This window comes from Cricetulus griseus, chromosome 4 (assembly GCF_003668045.3).
Source record: "Cricetulus griseus strain 17A/GY chromosome 4, alternate assembly CriGri-PICRH-1.0, whole genome shotgun sequence".
NCBI lineage: Eukaryota > Metazoa > Chordata > Mammalia > Rodentia > Cricetidae > Cricetulus > Cricetulus griseus.
This window is the reverse complement of record NC_048597.1, coordinates 86,551,230-86,579,200: the sequence shown is the minus strand read 5'-3', so window position 1 is coordinate 86,579,200 and position 27,971 is coordinate 86,551,230. Positions and strand designations below refer to the sequence as shown.

At 37.9% G+C, this 27,971-nt stretch overlaps 1 protein-coding gene across 7 annotated transcripts in view; it reads right to left on the bottom strand.

Moving 5' to 3' along the window:
* The window catches only part of Pds5b (PDS5 cohesin associated factor B), a 137,777-nt gene that overhangs the window by 26,316 nt on the left and 83,490 nt on the right, over positions 1–27,971 (bottom strand). For 4 of the 7 annotated variants that reach the window (XM_035443193.1, XM_035443195.1, XM_035443196.1 and 1 more), the window contains exons 16-22: positions 26,793–26,932; positions 24,617–24,780; positions 20,681–20,786; positions 14,602–14,762; positions 8,408–8,531; positions 5,622–5,780; positions 932–1,000 (exon numbers count right to left, since the gene is read on the bottom strand). In XM_035443193.1, coding sequence (XP_035299084.1) covers positions 932–1,000; positions 5,622–5,780; positions 8,408–8,531; positions 14,602–14,762; positions 20,681–20,786; positions 24,617–24,780; positions 26,793–26,932 — 923 coding nt within the window. The remainder of the gene's footprint in view (positions 1–931; positions 1,001–5,621; positions 5,781–8,407; positions 8,532–14,601; positions 14,763–20,680; positions 20,787–24,616; positions 24,781–26,792; positions 26,933–27,971) is intronic. The other 3 variants (XM_027413749.2, XM_027413750.2, XM_027413752.2) reach the window with 1 other exon arrangement.

The following is a 27,971-nucleotide window of genomic DNA, read 5'->3' as shown; positions in this document are numbered from 1 at the left end:
ACCCTGTGCTGGCTCAATGATACAAGACTGCTGCTTAAGACTAATGCTTGAGAGACGGGCGGTTGTAACGCACACCTTTAATCCCAGCACTCACTGAGGAGGCAGAGGCATGAGGATCTCTGTGAGTTTGAGGCTAGCCTAGTCTACAAAGCTACACAGAGAAACCGTGTCTTGAAAAACAAACAAAACAAAACAAAAAGATTAATGCTGAGACCCAAATGCAACCAGTATCATGCAGTGATAACTACAGATGTAAAGGAAGGGCTTCTCAACAGGTATGCAGACACATCAGAATCGGAGGCTGCAACAATATGCTACCATAATTCAAGATATGGAACATAACCAAATACATACAAAGAGAAAGAGGGCAGGACCACGTGGGAGTGAGCTCAAAAGGGTGCTAAGAAATTCTAAGAAAAAAAGTCAACCTTCAGTATATTTGCTCCTAACATTTAAACCTTGACAAATATACTGAAATGAAGTTGACACTTATCACATGACTTTAACAAATCAATGCTCTGTATTTTAGTGAAAAGCAATTCCTTATGTATAAAGCCCAAATTCAAGAATTATTAAATGTGTTTTAAATAAAAACTTTTATTAAATCCCAAGGAAAAGACAATTTTAAAACCTGGATTAGCATTGTTACTAAACAGAAGCACATCCAGGAAAAAGACACTGGTCACTCTATTAAAAGGCTAATTTCTAGAAAGGGTAAACATGAAAGCAGCTTTCAAATACTTTCCCCTCAAACTAGGTTACATGCTACTGCTCACAAGGCCTTGGGTTGCACATCATCACCCTATAATCTCATAATACATGAAACACTATAACACAATAAAGGCAAGTTCTTGACTTTTAATAGCCACCCACAACTATTAAGTGATACAGTGAGTATACTAAGAAAAACAAATCTATGTATGGTACTCACTTTGACCATTGTCTCAGGAGAGACTTCTTCATCTGGAACCCAAAGCTTAGTTGTCTTTTTTCCTGGAAGCTAGACAAAAGATGGAAATATTAAAATGTAAGCATGAATTCTCATGTTCAGTTAATATTTACTGAATAAGAGAAGAACAGGTGAGTGAGTTACCTGCAGGGTGAACTGCCGAACCCCCTAGATTCTATTCCCCCAAACCCATCCCTAGGCCTTGCCCTTGCCCTCCCACCTCACCATCCCTGCCTCTGCTAGGTCCTGCTTCTAACTCCAGCAGACTTCCACTGCTGAGTTACAAGCAACACCACTCAGAACAGAGACTCCATGCTACAACAAAGGCCAAGCTAACCACCAGAAGGCCTGTTCCCAACTTGGACAGCGACTCCCCATTAGATCAGAGGTCACATCAGCTGCCAGAAATAGAGGCCACAAAGACAAGAACCAAAGAGGAAACAAAAACCAAGGAACACAACACCCATCCAATAAAGACACCAAGAAATCAACACCACAACCTATAATCACTGCAAACCCAGAAGCCTAAGTGCCAACATAGCCAGGGGCAATATGTCCCCATCAGAACCCAGCTATCCTATGATAGCAAGAACTGAAAATTCAACAAACACAGCCAAAGCACAAGAAATGACCATAAAGGCAACTTTATTAAGATGACAGAGGTCCTTAAAGAGAAAATGAACAACTCCCTTAAAGAAATTGGAGGAAATCAAGCCGGAGAAACCCAAAGAAACAGCTGACCTGAACAAGGGGGAGCTCATGGACCCCAGACTGATAGCTTGGAAAACAGCATAGGTCTGACCCAGACCCCCTGAATGTGGGTGTCAATTAGGAGGCCTGGGCAGTCTATGGAGCCTCTAGTAATGGAACAGTATTTATCCCTAGTGCATGAATGGACTTTGGGAGCCCATTCCACATAGAGGGATACTCTCTCAGCCTAGACACAAAGGGAGGGCTTAGGCCCTGCTCCAAATGATATGACAAACTTTGAAGATTCCCCCCCATTGAAGGCCTCACCCTCCCTGGGGAGCAAGAAGGGGATGAGATAGGGGGTTGGTGGGGGGGCAGGGGAGGAAGGGAGGGAGAGGGAACTGGGATTGACGTGTAAAACAAGCTTGTTTCTAATTTAAATTTTAAAAAGAGGAGAAAAATAAAACAAACAAAAAAAGAAATTGGAGGAAATCAATAAATCCCTTACAGAATGTCAAGAGAAGCAAGAAAAAAAAAACAAGAGAAGGAAACTATTCAAGACCTGAAAATCAAAAGAGAAGCAATTAAGAAAACACAAACTGAGGGAATCCTGGAAATGGAAAATCTGGGTAAGTGAACAGAACTACAGACACAAGCATCACCAACAGAATACAAGAGATGGCAGAAAGAATCTCAGTAGATGAAGATACAGTAGAAGAAATGAGTTCATTGGTCAAAGAAAATGCTAGATCTAACAAATTAACACAAAACATCCAGGCAATCTGGGATACTATGAAAAGACCAAAACTAATAATAATAAAAATAGAAGAAGAATCCCAGGTCAAAAATCCAGAAAATAAGCTGGGCATTTTGGCACACCACCTTTAATCCCAGCACTCAGGAAGCAGAGGTAGGCTGATCTCTGTGAGTTAGAGGCCGGCCTGGTCTACAAAGAGAGTTCCAGGATAGCCAGAGCTGTTATACAGAGGAACCCTGTCTCAAAAAAATAAAAAACAAACATACAAACAACAACAAAAAAACAGAAAATATATTTAACAAAATCATAGAAAAAATTTTTCCTGACCTAAAGAAGGACATGCCTATAAAGGCTCAAAAAGCTAACAGAACTCCAAATAGATTGGACCAGAAAAAAAAAAAAAAAAAGTCCCCAAACCTCGTAATAGAATATTAGAACCTGCAAAGAAAAAAGGCCAAGTAACATATAAAGGCAGACCTATCAAAATTACAGCCAAATTCTCATTGGAGACTCTAAAATCTAGAAGGGCATTGATAGATGTCTTAGAAGCTTTAAGAGACCAAAGATGCCAGCCCAGACTAATACACCCTGAGAAACTTTCAATCACCATAGATGGAGAAAGCAAGGTATTTCATGACAAAGTTCAATTTAAATAGCATCTATCCACAATTCCAGCCCTACAGAAGGTAGAAAAAAAAATCCCAAGGAAGCTAACTATACCTACAAAACAACAAGTAATATATAACCTCACACTATAAAATCCAAAGGAAAACACACACATACCACCACCACCAACAACAACAATAACAACAACAAAATAAAAGGAATTAACAATTACTGGTCATTAATGTTTCTCAATATCAATGTACTCAATTCGAGAATAAAAAGGCACAGGTAATAGAATGGATACAAAAACAGGATCCATCCTCCTGCTACACACAAGAAACATACCTCAATATCAAGGATAGACATTACCTCACAGTGAAAGGTTGGAAAAATATTTGTCAATCAAATCAACCTAAGAACCAAGCTGGTGTAGCTATTCTAGCACCTAACAAAATAGACATCAAACCAAAACTAGTCAAAAGAGATGGAGAAGGACATTTCATATATTTTATACATTTCATACTCATTAAAGAAAAAAAATCCACCAAGATGACATCTCAACTTTGAACCTAAATGCAAGAGCATACACATTTGTAAAAGAAACATCACTAAAGCTTAAATCACACATCAAATCTCACACATTAGTAGAGCAGAGTAGGTTTCTTACACAGGATGTGAAAATAACAACAAAAAATGTTAAAATTAAAACTTTTATTCAAAGGACAACACAAAGAGAGTAAAAATACGCATTGTAAATGGGATCTTATGGCTATTCTGCAACATGTACCCAAAAAGGAAAGATTAGCAAACATGCAAAGGACATTGTAAGTAACTGCAGAAAGAAGGCAACATGAATGGTAACTAGTCAAATGAATTTAATCATTAGCAAATTAATAGTATAATTTTGGCTCAGCAGTGGGGTACGTGCCTTTAATTCCAGCATTTGGGAGGCAGTGGCTGGTGGATCTCTGTGAGTTCCAAGACAGCCTGCTCTACAAAGTGAGTTCCAGGACAGCCAGGGCATTTACACAGAGAAACCCTGTCTTGAAAAGCCAAAAGAAAATTAAAACTAAATAAATAGACACACAAATAGAGTATAAGTTTGTATCTGTTCTGTGGGCAGAAAGAGAGTCATCTGATAACGTATGCCAGTAGGAAACACCAGCAGTAACTTACAAGTGATGCATCAGTGAACCCAGACTTAAGGACATCTGCACAGGGCATGTGACAGAATTCTTGAAAGACTCAAGAACAAACAAAATTAAAGAAGCATCCTAGTCAGATATGTATGAGCTGAGTATGAGATGATAAATATGAAATCAACAGGAAGGAAGCAAAAAACAAGGATTATTGAGTGAGTAATAAAGCAAAGAGTGAACAGTATTATTCAATATAAATTAAATAAATGTAACATTCTTTCATTTGCCCATATCCTATATGACATGAAACAGGACAAACTGCTAGGTTAACAGTGGCATGAAGGAATTTAATCTCTGACAAGACAGAACCAGATTTTTTTTTTTTTATTTTCCTACTGAAACAATCAGAAAGGGTAAACCAAAGGGGTTTTTTTGAAGTCAGTATCAAGCAACAAAAAAAGTAGCAAAGTAGTAACAATTAGCAGGGCAGATTATCAGAAGGGACACATCAAGAGAGTTGAGCCTGGCACCAAGATTACTTTTCTGACTAAGGTGACTTCTTGTTCTGAAAGTGGAAAAGAGGAGGCTGAGAGGTTGAGCAACCCTGTCATGTCACAGGACTTAAGGGGTAAAATTAGGAATCATGGGCCCCGTAAGTAGGGAAAGCCTTAATGAAGATCAACGTTTTAGGGTGTTCCCAAACAAATACACCCTAGACACAAAGAAAAGGCAGCAACCTACCAATAACTGAAGCCATGGACAGGTGAAGCTCAATGGTACTAACACACGAGCTCCTGGGTTAGATCCCCAGCACCAGAAAAACAATCAAAAAAGCCTAAGCCCAGTTTCCAACGGGACCAAAATGATCTGACAAGAGCTTAACTATCTGTCAGAAGCAAGAGTAAATCATCACTGCTGAATATAAATTTGAGAACGTCAAATTATCTCTACTTTCATATTAAAAAGTCACCCAGACTAGGATATGGCTCAGTGACAAAATGCCCCCACAAGATTCTAGGTTCTCGACCCCCCCCACACACACACACACAAAAAAAAACCTGTCAGGTATGGTGGTCTACAACTTTAATTCCAGCACTCAAGATGCACAAACAAGCAGATCACTGTGAATTCAAGCCCAGTCTTATCCACATCTCCAGTTACAAGCCAATCAGGGCCACCAAGTAAGCTCCTGTCTCCTTACCAAAAGTCTACCACTTAATCAAAACTCCATGTCCTTATATAATTTCATCTCATGTAAAACCGAAATAGCCACAATTGGGTGTTATTTTACAACTCCCCGGGGGTTTACTTCAGATCAAATGCCTGGTATAAACAAAGATATGCCAGTGTTACTTTATTTCTGGTGAAAACCTTAAATGAAAACAACCAAGTGGAAGTGTTGTTATGTATTCCATCTCTCGTTAATATAAAACTACATGCAGAACTCTATGAAGATAACAAATCTAAAGACATAACTCACCCGGTCATTCATGAGAAGGTCCTTCACAATGAAAGTTGCTACCAAAGACTTCAGAGGAGCAGCAAACTGATCAGGTGCCAGCAGAGCAATATGACCAATAGTGACCAGTGGTGTTATAAGGTGCTCCAGGTTGCTTGGATCTAGGCTCTTATGCAGAGGCTGGAAATGAAGGATAGAAAATATATTCAATTCTCTATAGATACAAATAAAACTGCTCCTGTATTTCACCTTTGAATTATGAACACTACAGAAGTTCAGATCCTGTGTAAGTAGCAACTCAAGTGTAGATTTTTATAGAAGTTATCAACATTTAGAAGACATTAAGTTTAAACATTTTCAGTTCTACCCAAATCACATTTTAGAAATAGGTAAGAAAGCATTTCAGCATCAATCTTACTATATGGCATATATCTTACAACCATGTATATGAATGTCAAAGACCGATAGGACTAATCAATATTCACTCTGCTCCTCCTTCCAAAGCATAAAGAAGATTCTGCCTTGCAGCTTCCTCTGCAGTTGGAGGAGGATATGTGAGATCTGGTCAAGGAAATGGGAATGAAAATAAGGTAGGCCACACTTGCCCACACTGAGGCAGAAGAAGCACTGGGTCTTCTCCATGGGTACACACTCTACTTGACTTAAGACCAGTAAGAACACAATGAACCACTAGTCAGAAAGAATATGTGTTCCTAAGCCTTTTGAACACCGAAATAACATTTTCAATAGCAAAACCAATTTTTCTTATGTATAGTTAACTGAATTTTGAGTGTCTTGAAAAAATGATAGTATCAAATACTAAATTCCAGAACAAAACTATTTTCTATGTGATTTAAAACCAAACCATTAGGCCAGGCGTTGGTGGCACACACCTTTAATCCCAGCACTTGGGAGGCAGAGGCAGGCAGATCTCTGTGAGTTCGAGGCCAGCCTGGTCTACAGAGCGAGTGCCAGGATAGGCTCCAAAGCTACACAGAGAAATCCTGTCTCAAAAAAAAAAAAAAAAAAAAAAACCAAACAAACAAACAAACAAAAAACATTAGTAAGTATCTTATTACAACAAAAGAATGTCATACTCACTTAGAATGAGAACTGAAGAGCGGTAATAAACTTTAAAAATACGAAAATCAGAAGAATGACTAAATTACACCATCTTAAGTGTTAAGGGGGAGGAAACACAAAATTTGTGTGTTTATTACATCCTTACTTGTGTATGAATAAGGTATCTCTGGAAAAACACATTACTGACAACACACAGTACCTGTAGAAAGTAAATACCTGGCTAGAATGGTGTACTTAGCAGAAACACCAATGCTTCATTTTAATGAAAATGTGAGGGCTTGGGAACTGGCTCAGTGGGCAAAGTGCTTAATGTACAAGCATCAACAACTGAATATGGGCCCTCAACACTACATAAATAAAAAGGCTGAGTGCATCAGTGATTCCAACACTGTGGGACAGAGACAGAGCAGCCCTCAGGTTATCTGGAGAGCTGGTCTAGATGAATGAATGCTCCAGATTCAGTGAGAGACCCTGTTTCCAAAGTCATGGTGCAAAGCAATTGAGGATGACACACAGTGTTGATCTCTGGTCTCTACAAAAGGTCTCTACCTTTTGCTATTCCTAGTCATTTCCCTCAATACTTCCACTGTGTCTATATCTAAGTATCATTCTGTTGGTCACGCTATAAACAAAAACATGGTTCCATAAATATGTTTTCAATTATTTTATTACTACTAGATGATAATTTTCCACAATGCATTAATGAAATTATTTTTGAAAAGAGAAAAATTAATGGCCAAATCATGGAATATTGGCAGCTGCAAAAAAGGCTTGTGACCATGAGAAAGTATTTTCTCAGAAAACCAGCAAATCTTGCACATTATAAGAACAGCACAGCAAAATCTTTACAAAGCCAAGTCATATCAGTATTATTCTCAGAGTGACCATCATTAAAAGGAAAAAAAGATTAATCAATAAAAACAAAATTTTCCTATAAATCAACATTAATTAATGAAGTCATCTTTATAAATAAAACAGACATCCCCAAATACATATAAATTAAGATAAGTTACTTGTTATTATAAATCAAAGTGCTATTTAAAAGATGCAGAATTCAAGTATTTTAGCATGATACATGAAAATATGACAAATTTAACCATAAAAGTTTGTACCTCAGAGATAAAGTGTCAAAATAAAGTTTAGAATGGTCTCCAAATTGCTTTGACTTTCATTCAAAACTCCGGACATAAAATTATAAATCATTTTTTACAGACTTTTCTGCTAGCTTCTGTTTTAATAAAGCAGCTATTCTCATAGCTGGCTGTAATAAAACACCTCCTCAAGGTGAAAGTTAATTAACATGTAGAGAAAATAGTATGAAACATTAAAAATACACTTCAATGTTAGCACATTTAGCTCAGTCATTAAATCTAAACTTGTTTACATTACCAATTAGGACCACTTTACAGTCAGAATTCAAACTGTTAAACCTGCAAACTACCAGAGTAAGTTCATTACATACTGTCACTATGATTATATGCAATAATCACTCAATGAAAACTCTCCAAAAACCAATATATACAGCAGTATCAAAAAGTATCATACAGTATTTGACTTTTGAATCTGAAGTAGCCTTAAACCTATGAAAAACCAGTTTTCCTATTGTAACTACTCCAATGTTGATTTTAATAATTCAAATCTTGACAGCACACAATATATTTCCAATTGAGAATATTCTGCAAAATCAGTATTTATTTTTTAATGAATTAAAAAAATTTCATTACCTCAAATATCTGTGCAAACTGGGTCTCTTTACTTGAAAATATGGCATGAATACAATGGATGGCATATTTGGCCTGACGAGGTGGTCCTTTTTTGGATTTGTGATGCAATACAGGAAGTAAAGCTCTAAAAAAAAAGCAGGAAAGAAAAGCATGAAATTAAAAAATGATAATTTCATATTTATACCCACAGATTAGTGTGTGAGAAGGGAACAGTTAATACAGAAATTCATAATTTGTCTAACAAGTGACTGTTGAGTGCCCAGTGTTAAACGGGACATCTATATCACTCTCTTAAGGCTCAGTGAGCACTGCAGAGAAGGGGTAAAAGGGACAGGAGGAGTCTGTCAAACATTGCCTTCAAGACATGACATGACTGTTGCATCCATGAAGCCACAGCAGAAGTGAGCACCTGCATAGGACTGAGCCCATCAGCTGGGTGGTAGAGGTGCATGCCTTTAGTCCCAGCACTCCAGAGACAGGCAGGCTATGTAAAGAGCCCTGGCTGTCCTGGAACTAGCTCTCTGGACCAGGCTGGCCTCAAACCCACAGAGATCCTCCTGCCTCTGCCTCCTGAGTGCTGAGAACTTGCTAGGGTAGATCAGGCTAACCTTAAACTCACAGATCTGCCTGTTTCTGCCTCCCCTGTACCACCATGATGGGCTTCTTTTCTTTTAGTTAATTCTACTCTATTCTACTTGCCACCCCCACCCCTGCACCTTTTCCTGGCTCCTTCCTTAACCTACTCAATTACTAATCTACATTTGCTTAAATGATTTAACCCATTGCACATTTTATATCACTTGTGCCACTTTCAGTTTTATGTCATTGATGGTGTATTAGTGGCATTTGGTTATGTTAAATCTTTCTGTATCTTAGTTTGATATGGTTGTTTGGTTTTTTGTTGTTTTTGTTTGTTTATTCGAGACAGGGTTTCTCTGTAGGTTTTGGAGACTGTCCTGAAACTCTCTTTGAAGACAAGGCTGGCCTCGAACTCACAGATATCTGCCTGCCTCTGCCTTCTGAGCACTGGGATTAAAGGTGTGTGTCACCACCACCTGGCAGTTTGGTATAGTTGTATGAAAGCAGTTTGCTTTGTCCTCTCTGAGTAGTGTTAGGGAGTAAGCCTTACTTAGGTGCTCACTAAGTAGATCCCCAGGTTACAAGAGAGCCAAAACTACAGATATGTCAATAGTAACTCAGAAACACAGGAAACATAAAAAATCCAACAAGAGTCCTTAAAAAGATCATCACCCCTCCACTGAATTCAAGGATACTAAGATGGGTAAAATACTGGATGAAGAATTCAAAAGTAGAAATTATCAATGACTTCAAAGAGGATATAAGCCGAAGAATGAAGTTACAAAATCAGCAGGAGCATGGAAAACAAAGTCAGTAGCACAGGTGAGAAAGAAAGCCAGCAAGATGGGTAAGAAAGCCAGCAAGATGAAAGAAACAATCACAGAGGAATCTGGAATTCTGGGTGGCAGGGAGAGGTTTAGAAATGTAGGAAATGAAAAGTCTAGGAATCAAAATATAAAACACAAGGGAAAACATCACCACTAGATTGCACCATGAAGATCAAAGAGCACATGAGACTGTGACAAAACCAAGAAAACAAAATATTCAGACACTGGAAGGAAAACAGGTAAATAAATGATCCTGACAACAACTTCTAACAACACTCAGATATGATCAATGCCAAACTTACAAATCCATGCAGAAGTCAGTAAAAAGTAAAGGCACGAAGAGTCTATTCAATAAAATTGTAGACTATTTCCCAAATCTAACAAAATGGACATCCAAGCACAAGGATTTAAAATCCCAAACAGACATGACCAGAGAACCTCTTCAGAACACATCACAGTCAAGACACAGAAAGGGTAAAGCAAAGACAATATATTTAAAGACATAGGAGGAAAGCAGCAACCCACAAATACAAACACATAGGAATTCTATCAAACTATCCCACAAAATCCCTAAAACCAGGACAGCAGATTCATGTATTTTATGCCAACCAGATTCCTAGATCCAACAAAAGTATCTTTCAAAATTGACCAGGAGATAGGGACAGTCCAAAACATGCATGAACCAAAGCCACACCTTAGCACCAACCCAGTTACAGTGTTGCTATTTTCACAGAATTGAACCCTTTTACTCCTGGAGAGAAGCAGGGGGCTATGATTAGGAAACTTACAGAGATTAAGAACCTGATGAAACCTACCAGACTAGGTAAGGTCAGAAGATTTGAGAGCCCTCCACAAGGCTGCAAAAGCAGATGGCACCACATGCAGGAGGGGCAGGAAGCCCCAGGAATACTTTTATCAGCTGTCTCCATGCTGGCTTTGCCGCTGCAGCTGCCTTTGAATCACTGAAGCCCTATAAATAACCTCTCACCCACATTCCTACAGATAACCCCAATAAACTCAATGGTTCACTAAGTAAAACTTGGGTGGAATTCATTTTTTCTGTCTGTCAATGATGTTCTACCTGAGGTAAATAGACAAACATTCACATCTCAAGGAAAGCTCACATAATAATACAAAAAAAAAAAAAAAAAAAAAAAAAAAAAAAAAACAGGAACACCACACACAGAAAAGAAACTGTCTCAATAGCACAGCAGAGGAAACCAACTTCATGTGAGAAAAACACAAAGAGAGAAGACAGGGGAAGGAATCTATGACACTCAACAATGTGAGCCCTCAACACACTAATACTACTGTAGGGAAGATATGAAGGAACGAACATTAATCCAACCAATTAGAAAAATAATCACAAAAGTTCAGGGACTAGCAAACCTCTCTCACTAACCAAACACAAATGTTGTTAACTCTGCAAGTAAAAGTCATAGGCTAGCTGTGTGAATAGTAAACAAGGTCCAGCTATCTGCTCTATCTAAAAAACATGTTTCAATGGCATATATTCACAGACTCAAGAGTGAATGGAAGCAAATCAGGCGTGCATCACTATTCAGAAAAGTAATAAAGCAAACTTGAAACCAAAGTCACAAGAGATGTTTTAAAAAACAAACATAGACTCCTAAATTTTGATGAAAGTGACAAAAGTATACACTGGGAAAGGGCCTCTTAGGTTGGTACAGGAAAAACTAGAACTCTTCAGCATGCAGAAAAATCTCACTTTGAACAAAAGTGGATACAAGACCTTAACGTAAGATTCTGAAAATTCTAGAGGGCAACTTCAGTATACAAGCATAGGCCACGAATATCAACAGCTCAGGAAATAATCCCAAGAATCAAAAAATGGGATTTCATGGAATTCAAAACCTAATGTACAGCAAAGGAAACACCAGCAATAGTATACAGAATGGAGAAAAAGTTACCAGCTATTTATCTGATAGAAAATTGGTATCTAGAATTTATAAAGTATCTCAAAACTTAAAGCACCAAACAAACAAACAAACAAACAAAAATCCCCAACCCCAAAGTGAATCAATGACGGCCAATTAGTGAAATAGACATTTACAAAAATAAGACCAGGAAAAAAGAAAATTGGAAAAGTGCTCAACCCCCTTAGCTAGCAGAAAAGTGCATAGCAAAATTACACTGTGTGGTGGATTGAAAGAAAATGGCCTCCAAAAGGGAGAGGGAGTGGCACTATTAGGAGATATGGCCTTGTTGGAGGAGATGTGGTCGTGTTGGAGGAAGTATGTCACAGTGGAGGCGGGCTTTGAAGTCTCATATATACCCAAACCAGATCCAGTAAGAAGGACCACTTCCTGTTGCTTGCCAATCAAGATGTAGGATCTCAGCTGCTTCTCCAGCACCATGTCTGCCTGCACACCACCATGTAGCACCATGATGATAATGGACTAAACCTCTAAAAATGTAAGCTGCCCAATTAAATGTTTTCCTTTATAAGAGTTGCCGTGGTCATGGTGTCTCTTCACAGCAAGAGAAGCCCTAGCTAAGACACCTGGAGATTCCATCTCATCAAGAAACAACAAGTACTATTGAGAATATCTGAGAAATGGAATTTTATACATGGCTGACGGCAATGTGACCTGGAAGGAATGCTATGGGAATCAGTAAGCAGTTTTCTCAAAAAACTAAAAATAGAATAACCAAGTGATCCTGTTATATCTCTCCTGGGTATATACCAGAAGGAATATTAAGGATGTCATAGAAGTGTTTGTAAATTCATGTTACTGCTATACCACTCACAATATCCAAAATGTCCAGAGTTCAGTGGATAGGAAAAAAAAAAAAAAAAGATTTTATGTAGTGGAATGGGCAGATATAAGTGAGGTAAAAGGACATATACATATACATATATACATATACAGATTTATGTTTGAGAATGTGTGTATGTAATGAGACCCATTATCTTACATGCTAACTAAAAAAGTCAGTAAGAAAGAGAAATAACAAGAAAATAGAAACTATGCCCAAAGGGATATAGTTTCATGGCTAATGGAATCATGCCTAAATTCAAATCACAGATTTTCTACTTGCTAGCTGTAACTATTTGCCTGCCTGGATGTTAGAATCCTCACTTAGATCAATAACCACATTCTATTGAATAGAAGACAGTTTAACTGAGATAGCCTATCAGATAAAGATACAATATATGGTATATAGTTATATACAGTTCAGGTGGAAAGCCACTCTGCTCTCTGATCTGATTTGTGTAGCAAGAGCATCATCCCATGGAAAAGTATACATTAAGAACTCATTTAAAAGTTAATAAGACAGCTCCAAACAATAATGTTGCTTATTCTTACCAAAAAGACTACTTTTATAAAATTCTGGTAGGTTTTTTGCTTTTTAGATTTTATGTAGATGACCATTTATCTGTACGTTTGTATGTATAACATATACATGTCTAGTGCCCATGGAGAGGGTGTCAGTCTCTGTGGAAGTAGAGTTACAGTTGGTTGTGAGCCAGTATGTGGGTGCTGGGAACCAAACTCAGGTCCTCTACAAGAGCAGCCAATGCTCTTAACCACTGAGTCATCATCTCTCCATTCCCCAATTCTAGTAGGTTTGGATTACCACTGAAATAATACCTTTGTCCTATTTACCAATGGTTCCTTCTTTCCTTCCTTCCTTCCTTTCTTTCTTTATTGGTTTTTTTAAGACAGGGTTTCTCTATGGCTTTGGAGGCTTTCCTGGAACTAGCTCTTGTAGGCCAGGCTGGTCTGGTCTCACGGAGATCCGCCTGCCTCTGCCTCCCGAGTGCTTACCAATGGTTTCTTAATTGCACTCCAGTTCACATGACCAGAACAGAAGAATAAAAATTATACCTCCCTCTAAAAGTTTAATGTGGACTGAGGGAAATGATCATAGATAATTCTGAAGAAGCATCCAACCCTAACCACAGCTCCCTGGAAGGAGTAGCTCTTGGCCCTCAGTTACAGTGACACAATCACCTGTAACATCATGACCACATGTGGATCTTCTCTCCAGAAACTGGGGAGAAAGATGTACAAAAAGCAAGTGATGACAGAAAGAATAAAAATATAGTCTATTGGGAGATTACAGAATCTTGAACACTTAACAGAGATTCTCTACAGGTTATCAATTTCCAATTGCTGGAAACACTAGAGCATTGAAACACTGTACTACTATAAAGATGAGTATTCCATGTTTTCCTGCTTCTCTTTATTAAGTGCCCTGTCATAAAAATAATGGAGTACCCTTAGTCAGAGAGGACACTGACCAGCAAGATTACTCGGTAGACAAAAGTACTTAGAGCGAACATGAGATGATCTGAATTCATTTCTCATGGAACCCACAAGGAAGAAGAGAACTGACTCTCCTGAGAGTAGTCCTATGACATGTCCATGTGTCAGGTACAAGTGAGCTTGCAAGGTGTGTACAAACACACACACACACACACACACACACACACACACACACACACACACACACACACACTTAGCCTTTCTGAAATTTCTTATTGTGCCTTAGATCCATGTGAACTGTCCATCCTGTGCTATTATACACCAGTAACTACTTTATGAAATGGTTTTTAAGTCTTTAAGCAACAGTAAAGCATCACAAAGATGTACCATGCCTGTCTTCCATCTTACAAATCTAAAATGCCAACCAATGCTTTCTCACAAGAAACAAGTCTACATTCTAGCATAATTTATAACAATTTTCCTCAAAACCCAATTACTACAGAACTCAATCAAAAGTATATACAAAGTATTTATCAGAAAAAGCCCAACTCACGATCTGATGTGTGGGAAATCCTCTTCAATTTTGTTCCCTGTGTTTTTGAAAATCTGTAGGGCAGCTTCTGCCACCTTTTCATCATCCATTTTCAGACAAGCCAGAAGGGATTCAAATGTTTCAGCAGAATGAAATGAGATGGGATGTGTAAAAGAGAGTACCTGCAAAGGGTTTATAAACATTATCTGTAAAATCTTTTCATGTTTGTAATATGAAATACACCTAAAGTACCTATTAGAAATAATACTAATCAATAACCAATTCAAGATTAACTGTGCTATGTTCCTATGTGTAATGTGAATATATTTCTAGTCAAAATAATTTGAGGGCTGGAGAGATGGCTCAGAGGTTAAGAGCACCGACTGCTCTTCCAGGGATCCTGAGTTCAATTCCCAGCAACCACATGGTGGCTCACAACCATCCATTATGAGATCTGGTGTCCTCTTCTGGTGTGCAGATACACATGGAAGCAGAATGTTGTATTCATAATAAATAAATATTTTTTTAAAAATCTGAATTTTGATTGATGCTTATTTTTTTTCCCAGGGGAAGGGCATGAGGATAGAAGAAAAGGGAACATATAGGAAATATAATAAAACATCACTCTTTTTTTTTTTCTAAATAACCATTAGAAGAGACTAGGTAAGAAATTTTTCTAGACCAGGCGTTGGTGGATCACACCTTTAATCACAGCACTCGGGAGGCAGAGGCAGGCTGATCTCAGTGAGTCCAAGAGCAGCCTGGTCTACAGAGCAAGTTCCAGGACAGGCTCCAAAGCCACAGAGAAACCCTGTCTCGAAAAAACCAAAAAAAAAAAAACAACAACAACAAAAAATTTTCTAAAGTAAATTAGGAAATGTATACTTACCAGGTCATAAGATATACTGTAAGTACAATAACCAAATCAACAATGCAAAAGCAGTAAAGAAAATCATCAAACAAAAAGATAAAACAACAAGATCAACGTTTCTAAGAACCTAGACACAGATCATAATCGACTTTAAAGAAGGCAACAGCATGGAGCTCAGCTTGGGAGACTGCATGCCTAGCAGGCACACAGCCCTGGGTTTGATCTCCACACTGCATATAACTGAAAGTGGTGGTACATGACTATAATCTCATTATAAGAGAGTGGACATATGAGGATAAGACAGTCAAGGTTATCCTCAACTATCTGAAATGTAAGGCCAGCCAAGGTTACACAAGACCCTGTCTCAAAAACAAAAGCTAATTAACAAAAACAAAAAACAAAAAACAAAAAACTGCAATTGAGCTGGGTCTAGTGGTGCACACATTTGATCCTAGCACTCAGGAGGCAGGTAGATCTCTGAGTTTGAAGCCAGCCAGGTCTATATAGTGAGACCTGCCTCAAAACAAAAACAGGCAACAGAAAATAAAAAAACAACATATCTAGTATGAGAAAATCTTACCAAACATTTCTTTATAAATTCTTGCAAAATAATAGGTTGTGTTTAAAGTAAAACAAACAAAACCCTTTGGATGTGTGTGTGTGTGTGTGTGTGTGTGTGCTCATTTGTCTGTGAGCATGTGGTGGTCAGTGGTCACTCTGAGTGTCTTTTTCTATCACTCCCCACCTTTGTTTTTGGGGTCTCCCACTGAATCTGGAGCTCACAGTTTCAGCTGGTAGAGAGAGCTAACAAGTCCCTAGGTCCTGCCTATCTCTTCTATAGAGTTTAAGGCACATGCCCCCAGTCTGAGTATCCACACTCAGGTCCTCCTGCTTATAGGGCAAGCACTTCACTCACTGAGACATCTTCTCAGCCCAATTATAGAATTGCAAGTGTAGATTAATGGAATTCAAATACAGAATGTAAAAATCCTAAGTAACAAAAATTACTATATAATGTCATATTTCAAAGATTTATAAATAATCAAAATAATGTTATTTAGAGCTATATACAAAGATGTAAATAAGAAAGCTAAAAGTTCAAAAGAATAAATAGAAATTTCAGGGAACTATACGATAGATTTGATTGCAGGGATTTAAAAATAAACACTCAGGAAACTAATATAGCATTTTGAATACCCAATGTAATTTGAGTAAACATAGTGTATGGTTTCATATGGTTTGAATACAAAATGTAGGTACTTGGGGCATGCCTTTCATGGATATAACTCTTCTACTCTGTCTCTGATTCCTGGTTGCCAGAAGATAAGCAGCTACAGTCTACTCTGTACTACTCCTATTAAGTTTCTGCCCCATCACAGGCCCAGAAACAATAAAGACAAGTGACAATGGAGTGAAATCTATAAGCCTATTACATCCTTTGTCCTTTGGTTTGCTTAGGTATTTTGTCACAGTGATGAAAGTCTGGCTGAAACAGAAAATGGATACTGAAAAGTGGCGCCATTTCTATGACCACATCTGATCAGGCAGTTCAGAAGGCTTTGACGCTGGTTTATGGAAAGAATTGGAAAAGCTTAGGAAGGCTGGCTAGAAAAAGGCTAGAATGCCTTACCTGGAATGTACTGAGAGATTCCAGATGGAATGTGAAAGAACAGATGCTGTCAGTAACAGAAAGGACTATAGGTTTGACCAAGGGTTCTACTGGGAACTGGGCTAGAGAGAGGCAGCCGTGTTGAAGTCTAGCAACTCATCTGTTTTGTTGGTGCCCTAAGAATGTGTATGAGGCTATAAAAGAGATGGTAGGAACTAGTAGGGAAAATGCCAAGATAATTTGGTATTTGGAATGTTGCGTGGAGATTATGGCTGCTTTTAGTTAGCTTTACAGCAAGAATAAGAAACAAAAAAGATAAAACAAAGGATGTAAAAAATCTGCAGTTTACCTATAAGGAAAGGTGTGTTGAAGAAGGAGGTATGGTTACTGAAGAGATGGCAAAAAGAAGCCAAATATGTTGCATTAGAACAACAGGAAAGATGCCTTGAGGGATAACCAGAACACTAACACAGACTCAGGAATAGGAGAGTGTAAAATTACTTGAAAGGCGTTAGCAACAGAGTTCTAACATGCCCTGCTCATATAAGTAGTAGTTTGCCCAGAAATTCTTCCCAGCAAAATGCTGCTGCCACAGTCCAAATATGTCCAGCTTCTGCTTGATCTGGTGACAAACTCTGGCTTGTAATGTAATGTAATGCTTGCTAGCTTTTCAGGCATGCAAAAATGCAACTGTTGTGAAGTCAAGGAGATTTCCAGGCAGATTTTAAAGCAGTATCACATTCCCTATTGGCAGCCCCTGAGAGTGAACCCCAGTGCGGCTGTATTGAAGACCTCAGAAGTCAGAAATGCCAGACCACAAAATGTCTGCTGAGAAAATTCTAGGCAATGTACAGAACCAACCCATAAGAATGATTATGGGTCCTGCCGGGTGGTGGTGGTGGTGGCGGCGGCAGCGGCGGCGGCGGCGGCCGCAGTAGCGGCAGCAGCGCACACACCTTTAATCCCAGCACTCGGGAGGCAGAGGCAGGTGGATCTCTGTAAATTCAAGGCCAGTCTGGTCTACAGAGCCAGGTCCAGGACAGGCTCCAAAGCTACACAGAGAAACCCTGTCTCGAAAAACTAAAAACAAATAAAACACCCAAACAAACAAAAAGAATGACTACAGGTCCTTTAGCAAGAAAAGGTATAGGAGCAGGGCTGCCCAAGCCCTTTGTGCCAGAGATGAGGGACACAGAATTTCAGGGTTCAGTGTTTGCCTTTGCTGGAGTCTGCTCTTGCTTCAGTCCAATCTCTCCTTTCTATGCACCCATTCCTCCCTTTGGGAATAGACAGACATGTAGACCTTATGCAAATTGAGAGTATGCAATTTGTTTATGAGTTTTAACAGGTACTCTCAGCAAAGACATGCCTTGACTCTCAAACATTTTGAAGGTGAATTGTTTAAAAACAACAGATCTGGAAAAAAACAAAACAAAACAAACAAACAAAAAAAAAAAAAAACGAAGCTCCATATGAGATGAACATGAGCTTCAGAAGCCAGGGTGGAATAATATAGTTTAAATCTAAAAGTGCCTCCCAAAGGCTCCTGCATTAAGAGTTGGCTTACAAGAAAACTACTTGGACCATGAGGATTCTAACTTCCCCAATGGATTAACCCACTGATGAATTCACAACTAAGGTGACTTAGAAGGGTATATATCTAGTCCCCATACCCTTATTTTGTTTGAGTTTCTCATCTGCTACAAAATAAACATCCCTAGTCTACAAGGTGCCCCCTGCTGCCATTCCCTGAGCTGCCATGATAATCTTGTCTCATCACAGGTCAAGAGACAAAGGGAATCAACTGACAAAGGTCTGAGAAATCAGGAGCCAGGCAGGATAAGTCCTCCCCTCAATTTACCTTTTTAGATACTTTGTCAACATGACAAAACTGACTGAATAACATTCTACTTATTTTTCACAAGTATTAATTGTGATACCACAGTTTATAACCTAATTATAATAATTTTATTCATCAATTATTTCCCATAAAAAAGCAAAGTAAGTTAAAAGTTCATTCAAATCAAATTTTTAAAGAGAATATTGAGGCATCAGTAGATATATAAAGGATGAGAAGTGAATGGGAAACAGAAATTGTTAATGTACAGAGGTAGATCACTAGTAACAATGCAGAAATCACAATACTGCCTGTACCCAGCAGATTAGCACATTTTCTAAAACAGCAGCATGATATGCTTGTGAACATTAAAGAGACTGGTACTTTCACATATTCTAGATGGTCTGTAGAAACTATTTCTCTGTAAAATGATATTAAAAATGTTTTTATATACAATTTCTCTGTAAGACAACATAAAAATTTATACACAATAAATTGTGTCTATAAAAGTTTTAATGACTTTGTCTTTAAAAAATAAGACATTACACAAAAATATTTACTTTACATGAATATTTACTGTTTACATGAATAAAATATGGAAAATCAAATTAGCCACAATAAGAAAGCAGCAATGTTATCATACACTGAAGTTGAGTAGTCAGCATTTCACATTTATTATTTCTGCTAGGAGCCAGTAGGCACTAAAAGATGATGTGTGATATGATGGACCTCTCTGGGAGACATTAAGAGACTATTACATGAGAGGAATTGTTCAGAGGCAAGCAATGCCCCAACCACTCAGCCCATCTCAATAACGGCTGAAAAACAACATGCTTAAAAATTTTGTTACCGCCATGCATGGTGGAACACACCTTTAACCCCAGCACTGGGGAGGCAGAGGCAGGTAGATCTTTGAGTTTGAGATCAGCCTGGTCTACAAAGTGAGTTCCAGGACAGCCAGGGTTACACAGAGAAACAAAGAAACACTGTCTCAAAAGAAATTTTTAAAAAGGCACCCAGGAGGGGGAGAGGGGGGAAGAAAAGATATCACTGCAAAATGCTTACCTTTAATGAAAAAAGAACAAAATAGAAATCAGCATGGTTTTAAACTAAATAAAACTGATTAAAAGGAAAATGTAAAATAGTGTTTATGAACAAAAGGCTCATGAATACTTTGTTAATATTAAGCTGTCAACAACAAAGTGACATGTGTATTGTCATCAAAAGGCTCACTCTATATCACAGCAGCAACCCCTGTCATCATTAATGGGCCCTCAGTTTACATCCTCTAAACTAACATCAAGTTCGATAACAAATTAAAACTGGGAAAAAAATTATTTTTGGGGGGCGGGGGAGGTTCAAGACAGGGTTTCTCTGTGGCTTTGAAGGCTGTCCTGGAACTAGCTCTTGTAGACCAGGCTAGTCTCGAACTCACAGAGATCTGCCTGCCTCTGCCTCCCGAGTGCTGGAATTAAAGGCGTGTGCCACCACCGCTTGGCTCAAGAAACCTTTCTGATTAGGTTGTAAATCTTGGAGAAGCAAATCTTAAGAATAAGCAATATAAACCCCCAAGGTCAGAACCTGGAAAGCAACTTAAGCAGAACCCTGTGTCTACACTGCAAGTGTCAGACACACAGTAAGGCCCTGCCTTTAACACACACACACACACACACACACACACACACACACACACACACACACACACACACACACACACCACCAACAACAAACAAACAAAAAAGCCCAGTTGTCTAATTAGAAATAAGTTTAGACAAGCATTTACCTTCAGCAGCTCAAGGCCTGCCCTGATAGCTTGATCAGTTGGAACACCCTCATCTTCATCATCAGCTGTCCCATCTATTGACTTATTCACTTGCTTTATAAGAGCACTAAAGTATGACAAGAAAACAAAAGGGTTATTTCTTTCAACTGTATCTGAGAAAAGTCCCTAAATATTAAAAAACTACACATATTTTATATGGTTATTAACCAAACATTATTATAAGACATACTACAGAAAAATATCTTTTCAAAATCAGTTCGTTTCCTTCCCTCATTCAAAAGAAACCAAAGAGTTACCTGATTTGCCCTTTTTGAATGTCACCTGTAGTTTTACTAGTGTCTTTTCCAGAGAAGGCCTAGCATCAAATATACAAATGATTTTGTCTAAAATACACGTCAAAGGGCAGCACTAAGCACTCTAAAAATACAACATGGGTTTGTGTCAAAGATTCAAGAGTCAGAAACCACAGACCTGCCTCTAGAATTTTATCAGATACAACAAAACCTTGTAAAAGAGAACACTAGACAAAGCACAACAATGTTTTCCAACTTTAAAGAGAGGCTGACCTTATTGTAACTAAATTTAGTAATTCACTGACAATGATTTAAAGCCATCGTGCCATTGCTCTTCTTATAAACATCAAGTAATAAAGTAACAATATGGAAATATAAAAAATGCCAAAATAAAATTTATTCACTGCTTTTTGAAATATTTAGTAGAGCTACTTCTTCAAAAAAATAGTTTGTGTTCAAATTTAGTATCAAAGAATGAAGTATAGCTGTCTCTCTAACAAGAGTTTAAAATTTTCCTACCTACAAAGTCTATTTCTGGCTAACAAGATGGCTCAGGGTTTATGGGCCCTTGACACCAAGCCTGATGACCTGAGCTTGATTTATAGGACCCACACAGTAGACCTGACCCTGCAAGTTGTTCCAAATCCCAAATACGGGTCTTCGCATATGTACTACTCTATGCACATACACATATACAAACATGTACACATTGAAAACATTTATTTCAAGTAAGATTGTTTTAATTTAAATAAAAATTTAATAAAAAAACACATTTAGTTCTGTCAAGTGTTTCCATTTATTTGTTATTTCCAGAAGTTTTCCCTGTTTCTATAAAATTAGCTTTCCCTATTTCTCATGTCTCCAACTGCCCAAATGAAAATCTCCAACCCACTGGGCATTGGTGGCGCACTCCTTTAATCCTAGTACTTGGGAGGCAGAAACAGGTGGATCTCTGTGAGTGTGAGACCAGCCTGGTCTACAAGACCTCGTCCCATGACACCTCCAAAGCAATACAGGGAAACCCTGTCTCAAAAAAAAAAAAAAAAAAAAAAAAAAAAAAAAGGAGAAAATCTCCAACCTAAGCCATATTCCCAACAGTACAGTAGAAACATTTAAAAATTTTAATTTTCTTCTATAACAATGGGTAGGAAGGCCACAAGTAAGTGAGCACACACATTAATTCTATCAGCCAACAAGGACTGCAAAGAAAGTCCTGACAGAAGATGAAGTTCCTTCTCTGGGGCTGCTAAGAATGGGGGCTCTGAAGAAGACAGAAAGCAGCAGAACTAGAGCGAATCACACACATAGACTGGGGGACTCATCGGCCAGAAAAATGACAAGTTGAAAAAACTATTTTAAAAGCTACTTAAGTATTCAGCAAAGAACAAATGATAAGTATAACATCATATATAATGAAACACACTCAGTATGTTAGCCTAAGAAATTAATAGAAGTCAGCAAGGTGATAAAACAAAGCTCTCAGAACAACAGTAATTTTCTGTATCAGCGAAAGTCAGCTGAAAAGCACAGAGGGGGAAATATATTCACACTGAGAAGCCAAATACATAAATAATGAGGAATACAAGTTGCAAACAGAACCCTCATGTCCTCGGGAAAAGGGAAGTCTGAATCCATGTACACTCCTGCCCATCTGAAGACCAATGCATGCCTGTTGCCAAACAGTGTGGGAAAGAGGTGTGTGAGACAAATCTGCCAAAAAAAAAAAAAACCTCAGCAAAATTATCATGGGTCCATGCAAAACACATAAGAATTTGTCCAACAATGAGGAAACACTTCAAATCAAATGTGAATCAATCAATTTTTTAAATGATTAAGCTAGTACAACCAGCTACTGTGTACAACAAAAACTGTTGAATCCTGATGCTCATATTACACTGAACTCCAGACCAATTACAGATGAAAATATAGAAAATGAAAGTACTTAACATACCAAAGTCAAAAAAAGGAAAACCAAAAGCAAAAACCAAATATAATTGTGCAATTTACTTATTAATATATTTAGAAGAAAACATTGGGATCTTACTCTTATCATTCTTGTAATCAGTTACTAGAAAACAAAAATGTTAATCTTAAGTTCCCATAAGAAATGTAATTAGCTAATGTAATGTTTGGGGAAAATTGTTTTTCCTTATTTGCAAATGTTCATCAGCTGTAATAAAAACAAAAACAAAAACAAAACTTAAAGGTGCTACCTTCCATTCCCCCACCTATAAAATGCAGAAACTGAAGGGGCACTGTCTGGAGTCTGACTGCCTGAGGGACCACTGTAGCATCTCTCTGGTGGCTCTGCAGCCACTTCCTGAGTCTAATTTAACACCTAAGCCATTGTCTCATACCTGGAAGGCAGTTCCCATTCCAAAAGTCACCAATGCTTAGAATTCTCCCACATATATTATAAGCAGAAACTGCTACTTCTTGTTATTATTTATGCTCTAACAGACCTTCTGGATTACTGTAAATTCCTGATTGCTGAAACCAAGGGTCTGCTCTTGGTCCTCGGTCTGTCAGCTCATATACAGCATATACCTTACTTATGAAAAGTTTCACCATTTTTTTTAAAGTTTAGAATCCTGTAACAACTTGGTTTTCTTATATCTCTGATTTTCCTACTGTAAAAATGTTTCCATATCTGTCCATAGTATTTTTCATTTTCTACTTAAGTCAATTCTCATAATTTCATTTTAAGCTCAATGTTACTTGATTACAGGGAAAAACATGTAGCCAGATGTGGTGGCTTATTCCAGTGATCCCAGCACTTGGAAGGTAAAAACAGGAGGATCAGGAGTTCAAGGTCACCCTCAGCTATAAGGTGAATTCAAGGACAACTTGAGCTACATGAGAACCTATCTAAATAAAGATAAGACAGAGAAAGACAGAAAGGGGAGGAAGGAAAGGAAGGGAAAAAGTAATTTCTTTCCATGTCAAAATAATAATTACATGTTGTAAAAAAAAGGCCTTTTTATCCCCTTCAACCCTTCAAGCCATAAGGATTCATTACTTGCACTTGAACCCTTGTACCCTGACTCCTTACCTCATGTGTTGTCAGGAAGCAGTAGCTTAGGAATGCTTTTTTCAAACCTTCCTCAAATATGTTCCTTCTCTCCCATCATACTAGCATCTATGCAGAGACTATCACAACAACAAAGGCTCAAGAAAGCTCTCTTCTATCCCCTCTACTTACCACCTCCATCTGTGTTTTCCAAAGACTAAAAGGTTAAATCAAAAGCCCCAAAGCTCAGTGTCAGTAGCATCCATATCTGATCCTGGGCACATAGCACTCAAGCCTCTCTAGTCTATAGTGTAACAGACAGCAGTTACTTTCAAAACACCCGCTTCCCTATCTAGTTAGTTTGGCTTATGATAATCTTAATGCTTAGAATACTCTTTCTCCTGTATCTGAAAAAGCAAAATCTCACCTATGCTCTCTTAAGATAATATTGTGCCTCCCAGAGATAGCCTTTTAAGCTCTCTGAAGTAAAGTAATAAAGTGAAAGCAAAATGAGAAGCAAGAAAAGCTACCCATCTGAACATGAATGAACACAAGTTATATCCACAAGTATAGTGCACAGATGACTGCACATTCAAATACTGATAAGCACCTGGTTTGGTGACTGGGACCAACCTGTTAAATGCATGACTGAGAAACCGTGATATTTGTAAGGACAAATACCTGATGGACTCAGTATCTATGTGTACTGGCGCTATCCTCTCCAAGAGAAACTTGATCATCTCCAAGAAAGGATTTGTAGGCTGTTTAGGGTTGCCCAGCTTCTTAGTTATTTCACGCTGAAATGAAGATTTGTAAATTATTACAAAAATACATTTAAACATAGCAGAACTTGAAAATGTTAAGAACCTATAAAATTCTGTGGTACTGGTACTGGAAAACACAACTCTAGAGGAGCTAAGTAACAAAAACTAGAATAAGAACTAAGTATCTTCTAAATAAATAAGATGTACATTATTATTACTATTCTAAGCAAATAAGATATACATTATCCAATATAACAAAAAAAGAACTGAGCAGATATTTTGAGTAATAACAAGGTTAGGTACCTATCTCATGCCATAAATCAAAAATAATTCAAAAGAATAAAAATATAAGAGTAAAAGCAGAGATGTAGAGACAAATCAGCAAACAAAATTAACAAAAAGAATTAGAAACTAAATTCCTAGACATCATTCTGAAGGTTCTCATTCAGCCTACCCGAGTAAGAGCCAAAAAAATCTTTTTCTAAAATGCATCTTAAAATATATGAGTAAAAAACACTAATAAATATTTCTAACTTGTATTAGTATGTTTTCTTGCTGCTATGATCAAATACCCTGACAAAAACAACTGGAGAGAGAATTTATTTTGGCTAACAGCTAAGCTTGAAGGAGCCGGTCACATCATACCCGTAATCAGAAACAGAGAAAAATGAATGCAGGCATGCTAGTGCTCAGTTTTCTCCATCTTTCATGATGCCCTGACTAGAAAATGGTGCCACCCACAGTGAGTGCATCTTCCTACCTCAAATAATCAAGATAACCCCTCACATTCGTGTCCAGAGACCACATTATGGGTCAAGCTGATAATTAACACTAAGCATTGTAACTTGTAATAGAATGGAATGTCATGATCAAGACACCAAAAGCAAACCCCAAAGGCATATATTTTATCCATAGCTAGGCAAAATCAGAAATCATGATATAAAAGGACATCAGAAACAAAAGGAAAGGGCAAAATATAGCTGACAGAAAATGATTTGCAACTTAACAATGACATATTACAAACTAACCATTCCAAGATAAATATTCTATAAAAATAGGTAAAGATTATAAACATTCAACTAACAAAAGAAACATAAATGGTTAAAAAAAAACTTGAAGGAAAAAGGTGGTCAGAAACTAAGCAACTGAAAAAACACAATTCCTATCAAAATAACTTTGTCTTATTTGTTTTTACTTGGGTTTTGTTTCTAACGAGTGGACAGCATTAAAAATGGGTCTTTAAACCCATGTGATTAGATGTCTAAGAATATGTAGGAGGGAAGTATGGGAGGATGGGAGGCCGAGGGAATGGGGGGATTGATATGTAAGTAAGAGTGCTCCTAAAATAAAAAAAAATACTAAATAAAAAAAAAAATGTGTAGGAATCAAGATGTGTAAAGATACTCAGCTACGAAAGTGATAGCCAGAGGCACAGTGTGAAAATACAGTCTCTGAGGAAATTGAGGAAGGAATGTATGCAACAGCCTAGTCTGGGCAGCAAGACCTGACTCCAAAAGGAAAAAGAGAGGAAGGAAGGGTGAAAAGTCCTCTGAATGACAGCATTCAGTAATCTATAGTGCACATATGAATGGCATGCTATGAGATATGAAATTTAATACTATAAGAAATGGATGAGCTGGGCAGTGGTGGTACACTCCTTTTTTTAACCCCAGCACTTGGGAGGCAAAAGCAGGCTGATTCTTTGTTTGAGGTCAGCCTGATCTACATAGCAAGTTCCAGGACAGCTAGTACTGTTACAGAGACAAATCCCATCTCAAAAAACCAAAAACCACCCCCCCAAAAAACAGACCAACCTTAATGAAAATGAAATGTGTAAAATCTATATATAATATGATTTTATTTTGAAGGGATATATATCAAAATATTAATGGCAACGCTCTGCAAAAGGACTATAATTTATCTGAGTTGTTACTTAACATTTTCTAAATTGAAATGTACATAAATTTCCTTTGTAAAAATGAGGCAGATGTACTAAGAGAGTTTGGTCTGTGTCCCCATGCAGGCTCTCCCCATTACCCCCTTACCACACAGCCTTCAGCTTGCTTGCAGGAGCATGTGGGACTAACAAGGATTTCCAGCTGTTTCCGTATTTTTTCATCATCTTCCAACACTTGTGTGAATTTCTTCATAAAATCCTGCGCCTTACCAGGATCTGGCAAATTTCCTTAAAATAAAATAAAGTTTCATAATTTCTCAAACTAATTTTTCTAATTCTAGTAATATTTATCTAAAACTGCCCTTAGTTTAACAAATTGTGAGGCGTCATCTATACTCAAAATCTGGGAGAGAAATCTGCTTTGGAGAAAATATGAAAAAGTATCTGAATGAAGATAAATCTGTAGGTGAGGATGAGCTCTTTCTGAAGAGCCTCTTACAGTATTTGAAGACACTAAGTGTCAGCCTAAGCAGAACCATCTATTCCTTAAGACACTGCTTACACTGTCCTGCAGAAGTTCCTAGGAGGGACAGATCATTATGTTCTGTGTCTTCTTTGCACTGTTAAAACACTCCCCGATTCTCTACACAGACATGCAGCATGTGGTGGTGAGACACACTGCTGGCTTAAGCCCTACTGACAAGAAAGAGCCACTCTCTGGAGAAACCACCACAGCCCTCTTTTCGCATGTGCCTCACAGCTCCTACAGCTAACAAAGTACTGGCTTCAATGAGTTTTATCTTTCCTCGATATTTAGTTGCTTAGAAAAAAACTAGACTAAGACAACTAATAAAAGAAATTAGAAATAAAGTGACAGTAAATTTATTCTTAAAGTGACAGAAAATTTGTTCTTCAAATTAACACACAATTCTGAAAATCCATTATAGGTATGAGGAGAGATCTGGCACTAGGGAAATTTCCAGATATCTACAAGGATGACACAAACTGACAATCTAGGCAATGATGGAGAGGATAACCTAAATGCCCTTCCCCTATAATGAGACTGGTGACTACTTTTTATGCCATCCTAGAGCCCTCATCCAGAGGCTTATGCAAAGAAGAGGCAGACACCCACAGATATACACTGAACTGAACTCTGGAACCTAGTTGCAGAGAGGGAGGAATGAAGATCAAAGGGGTGGGTACCCGACTGGTGAACCCCACAGAAACAGCTGGCCTGAAAAAGGGGGAGCACATGGACCCTAGAATGCTGTCTGGAAGCCCAGCACACGACTGATCCAGACCCCTGAACATGAATGTCAATTAG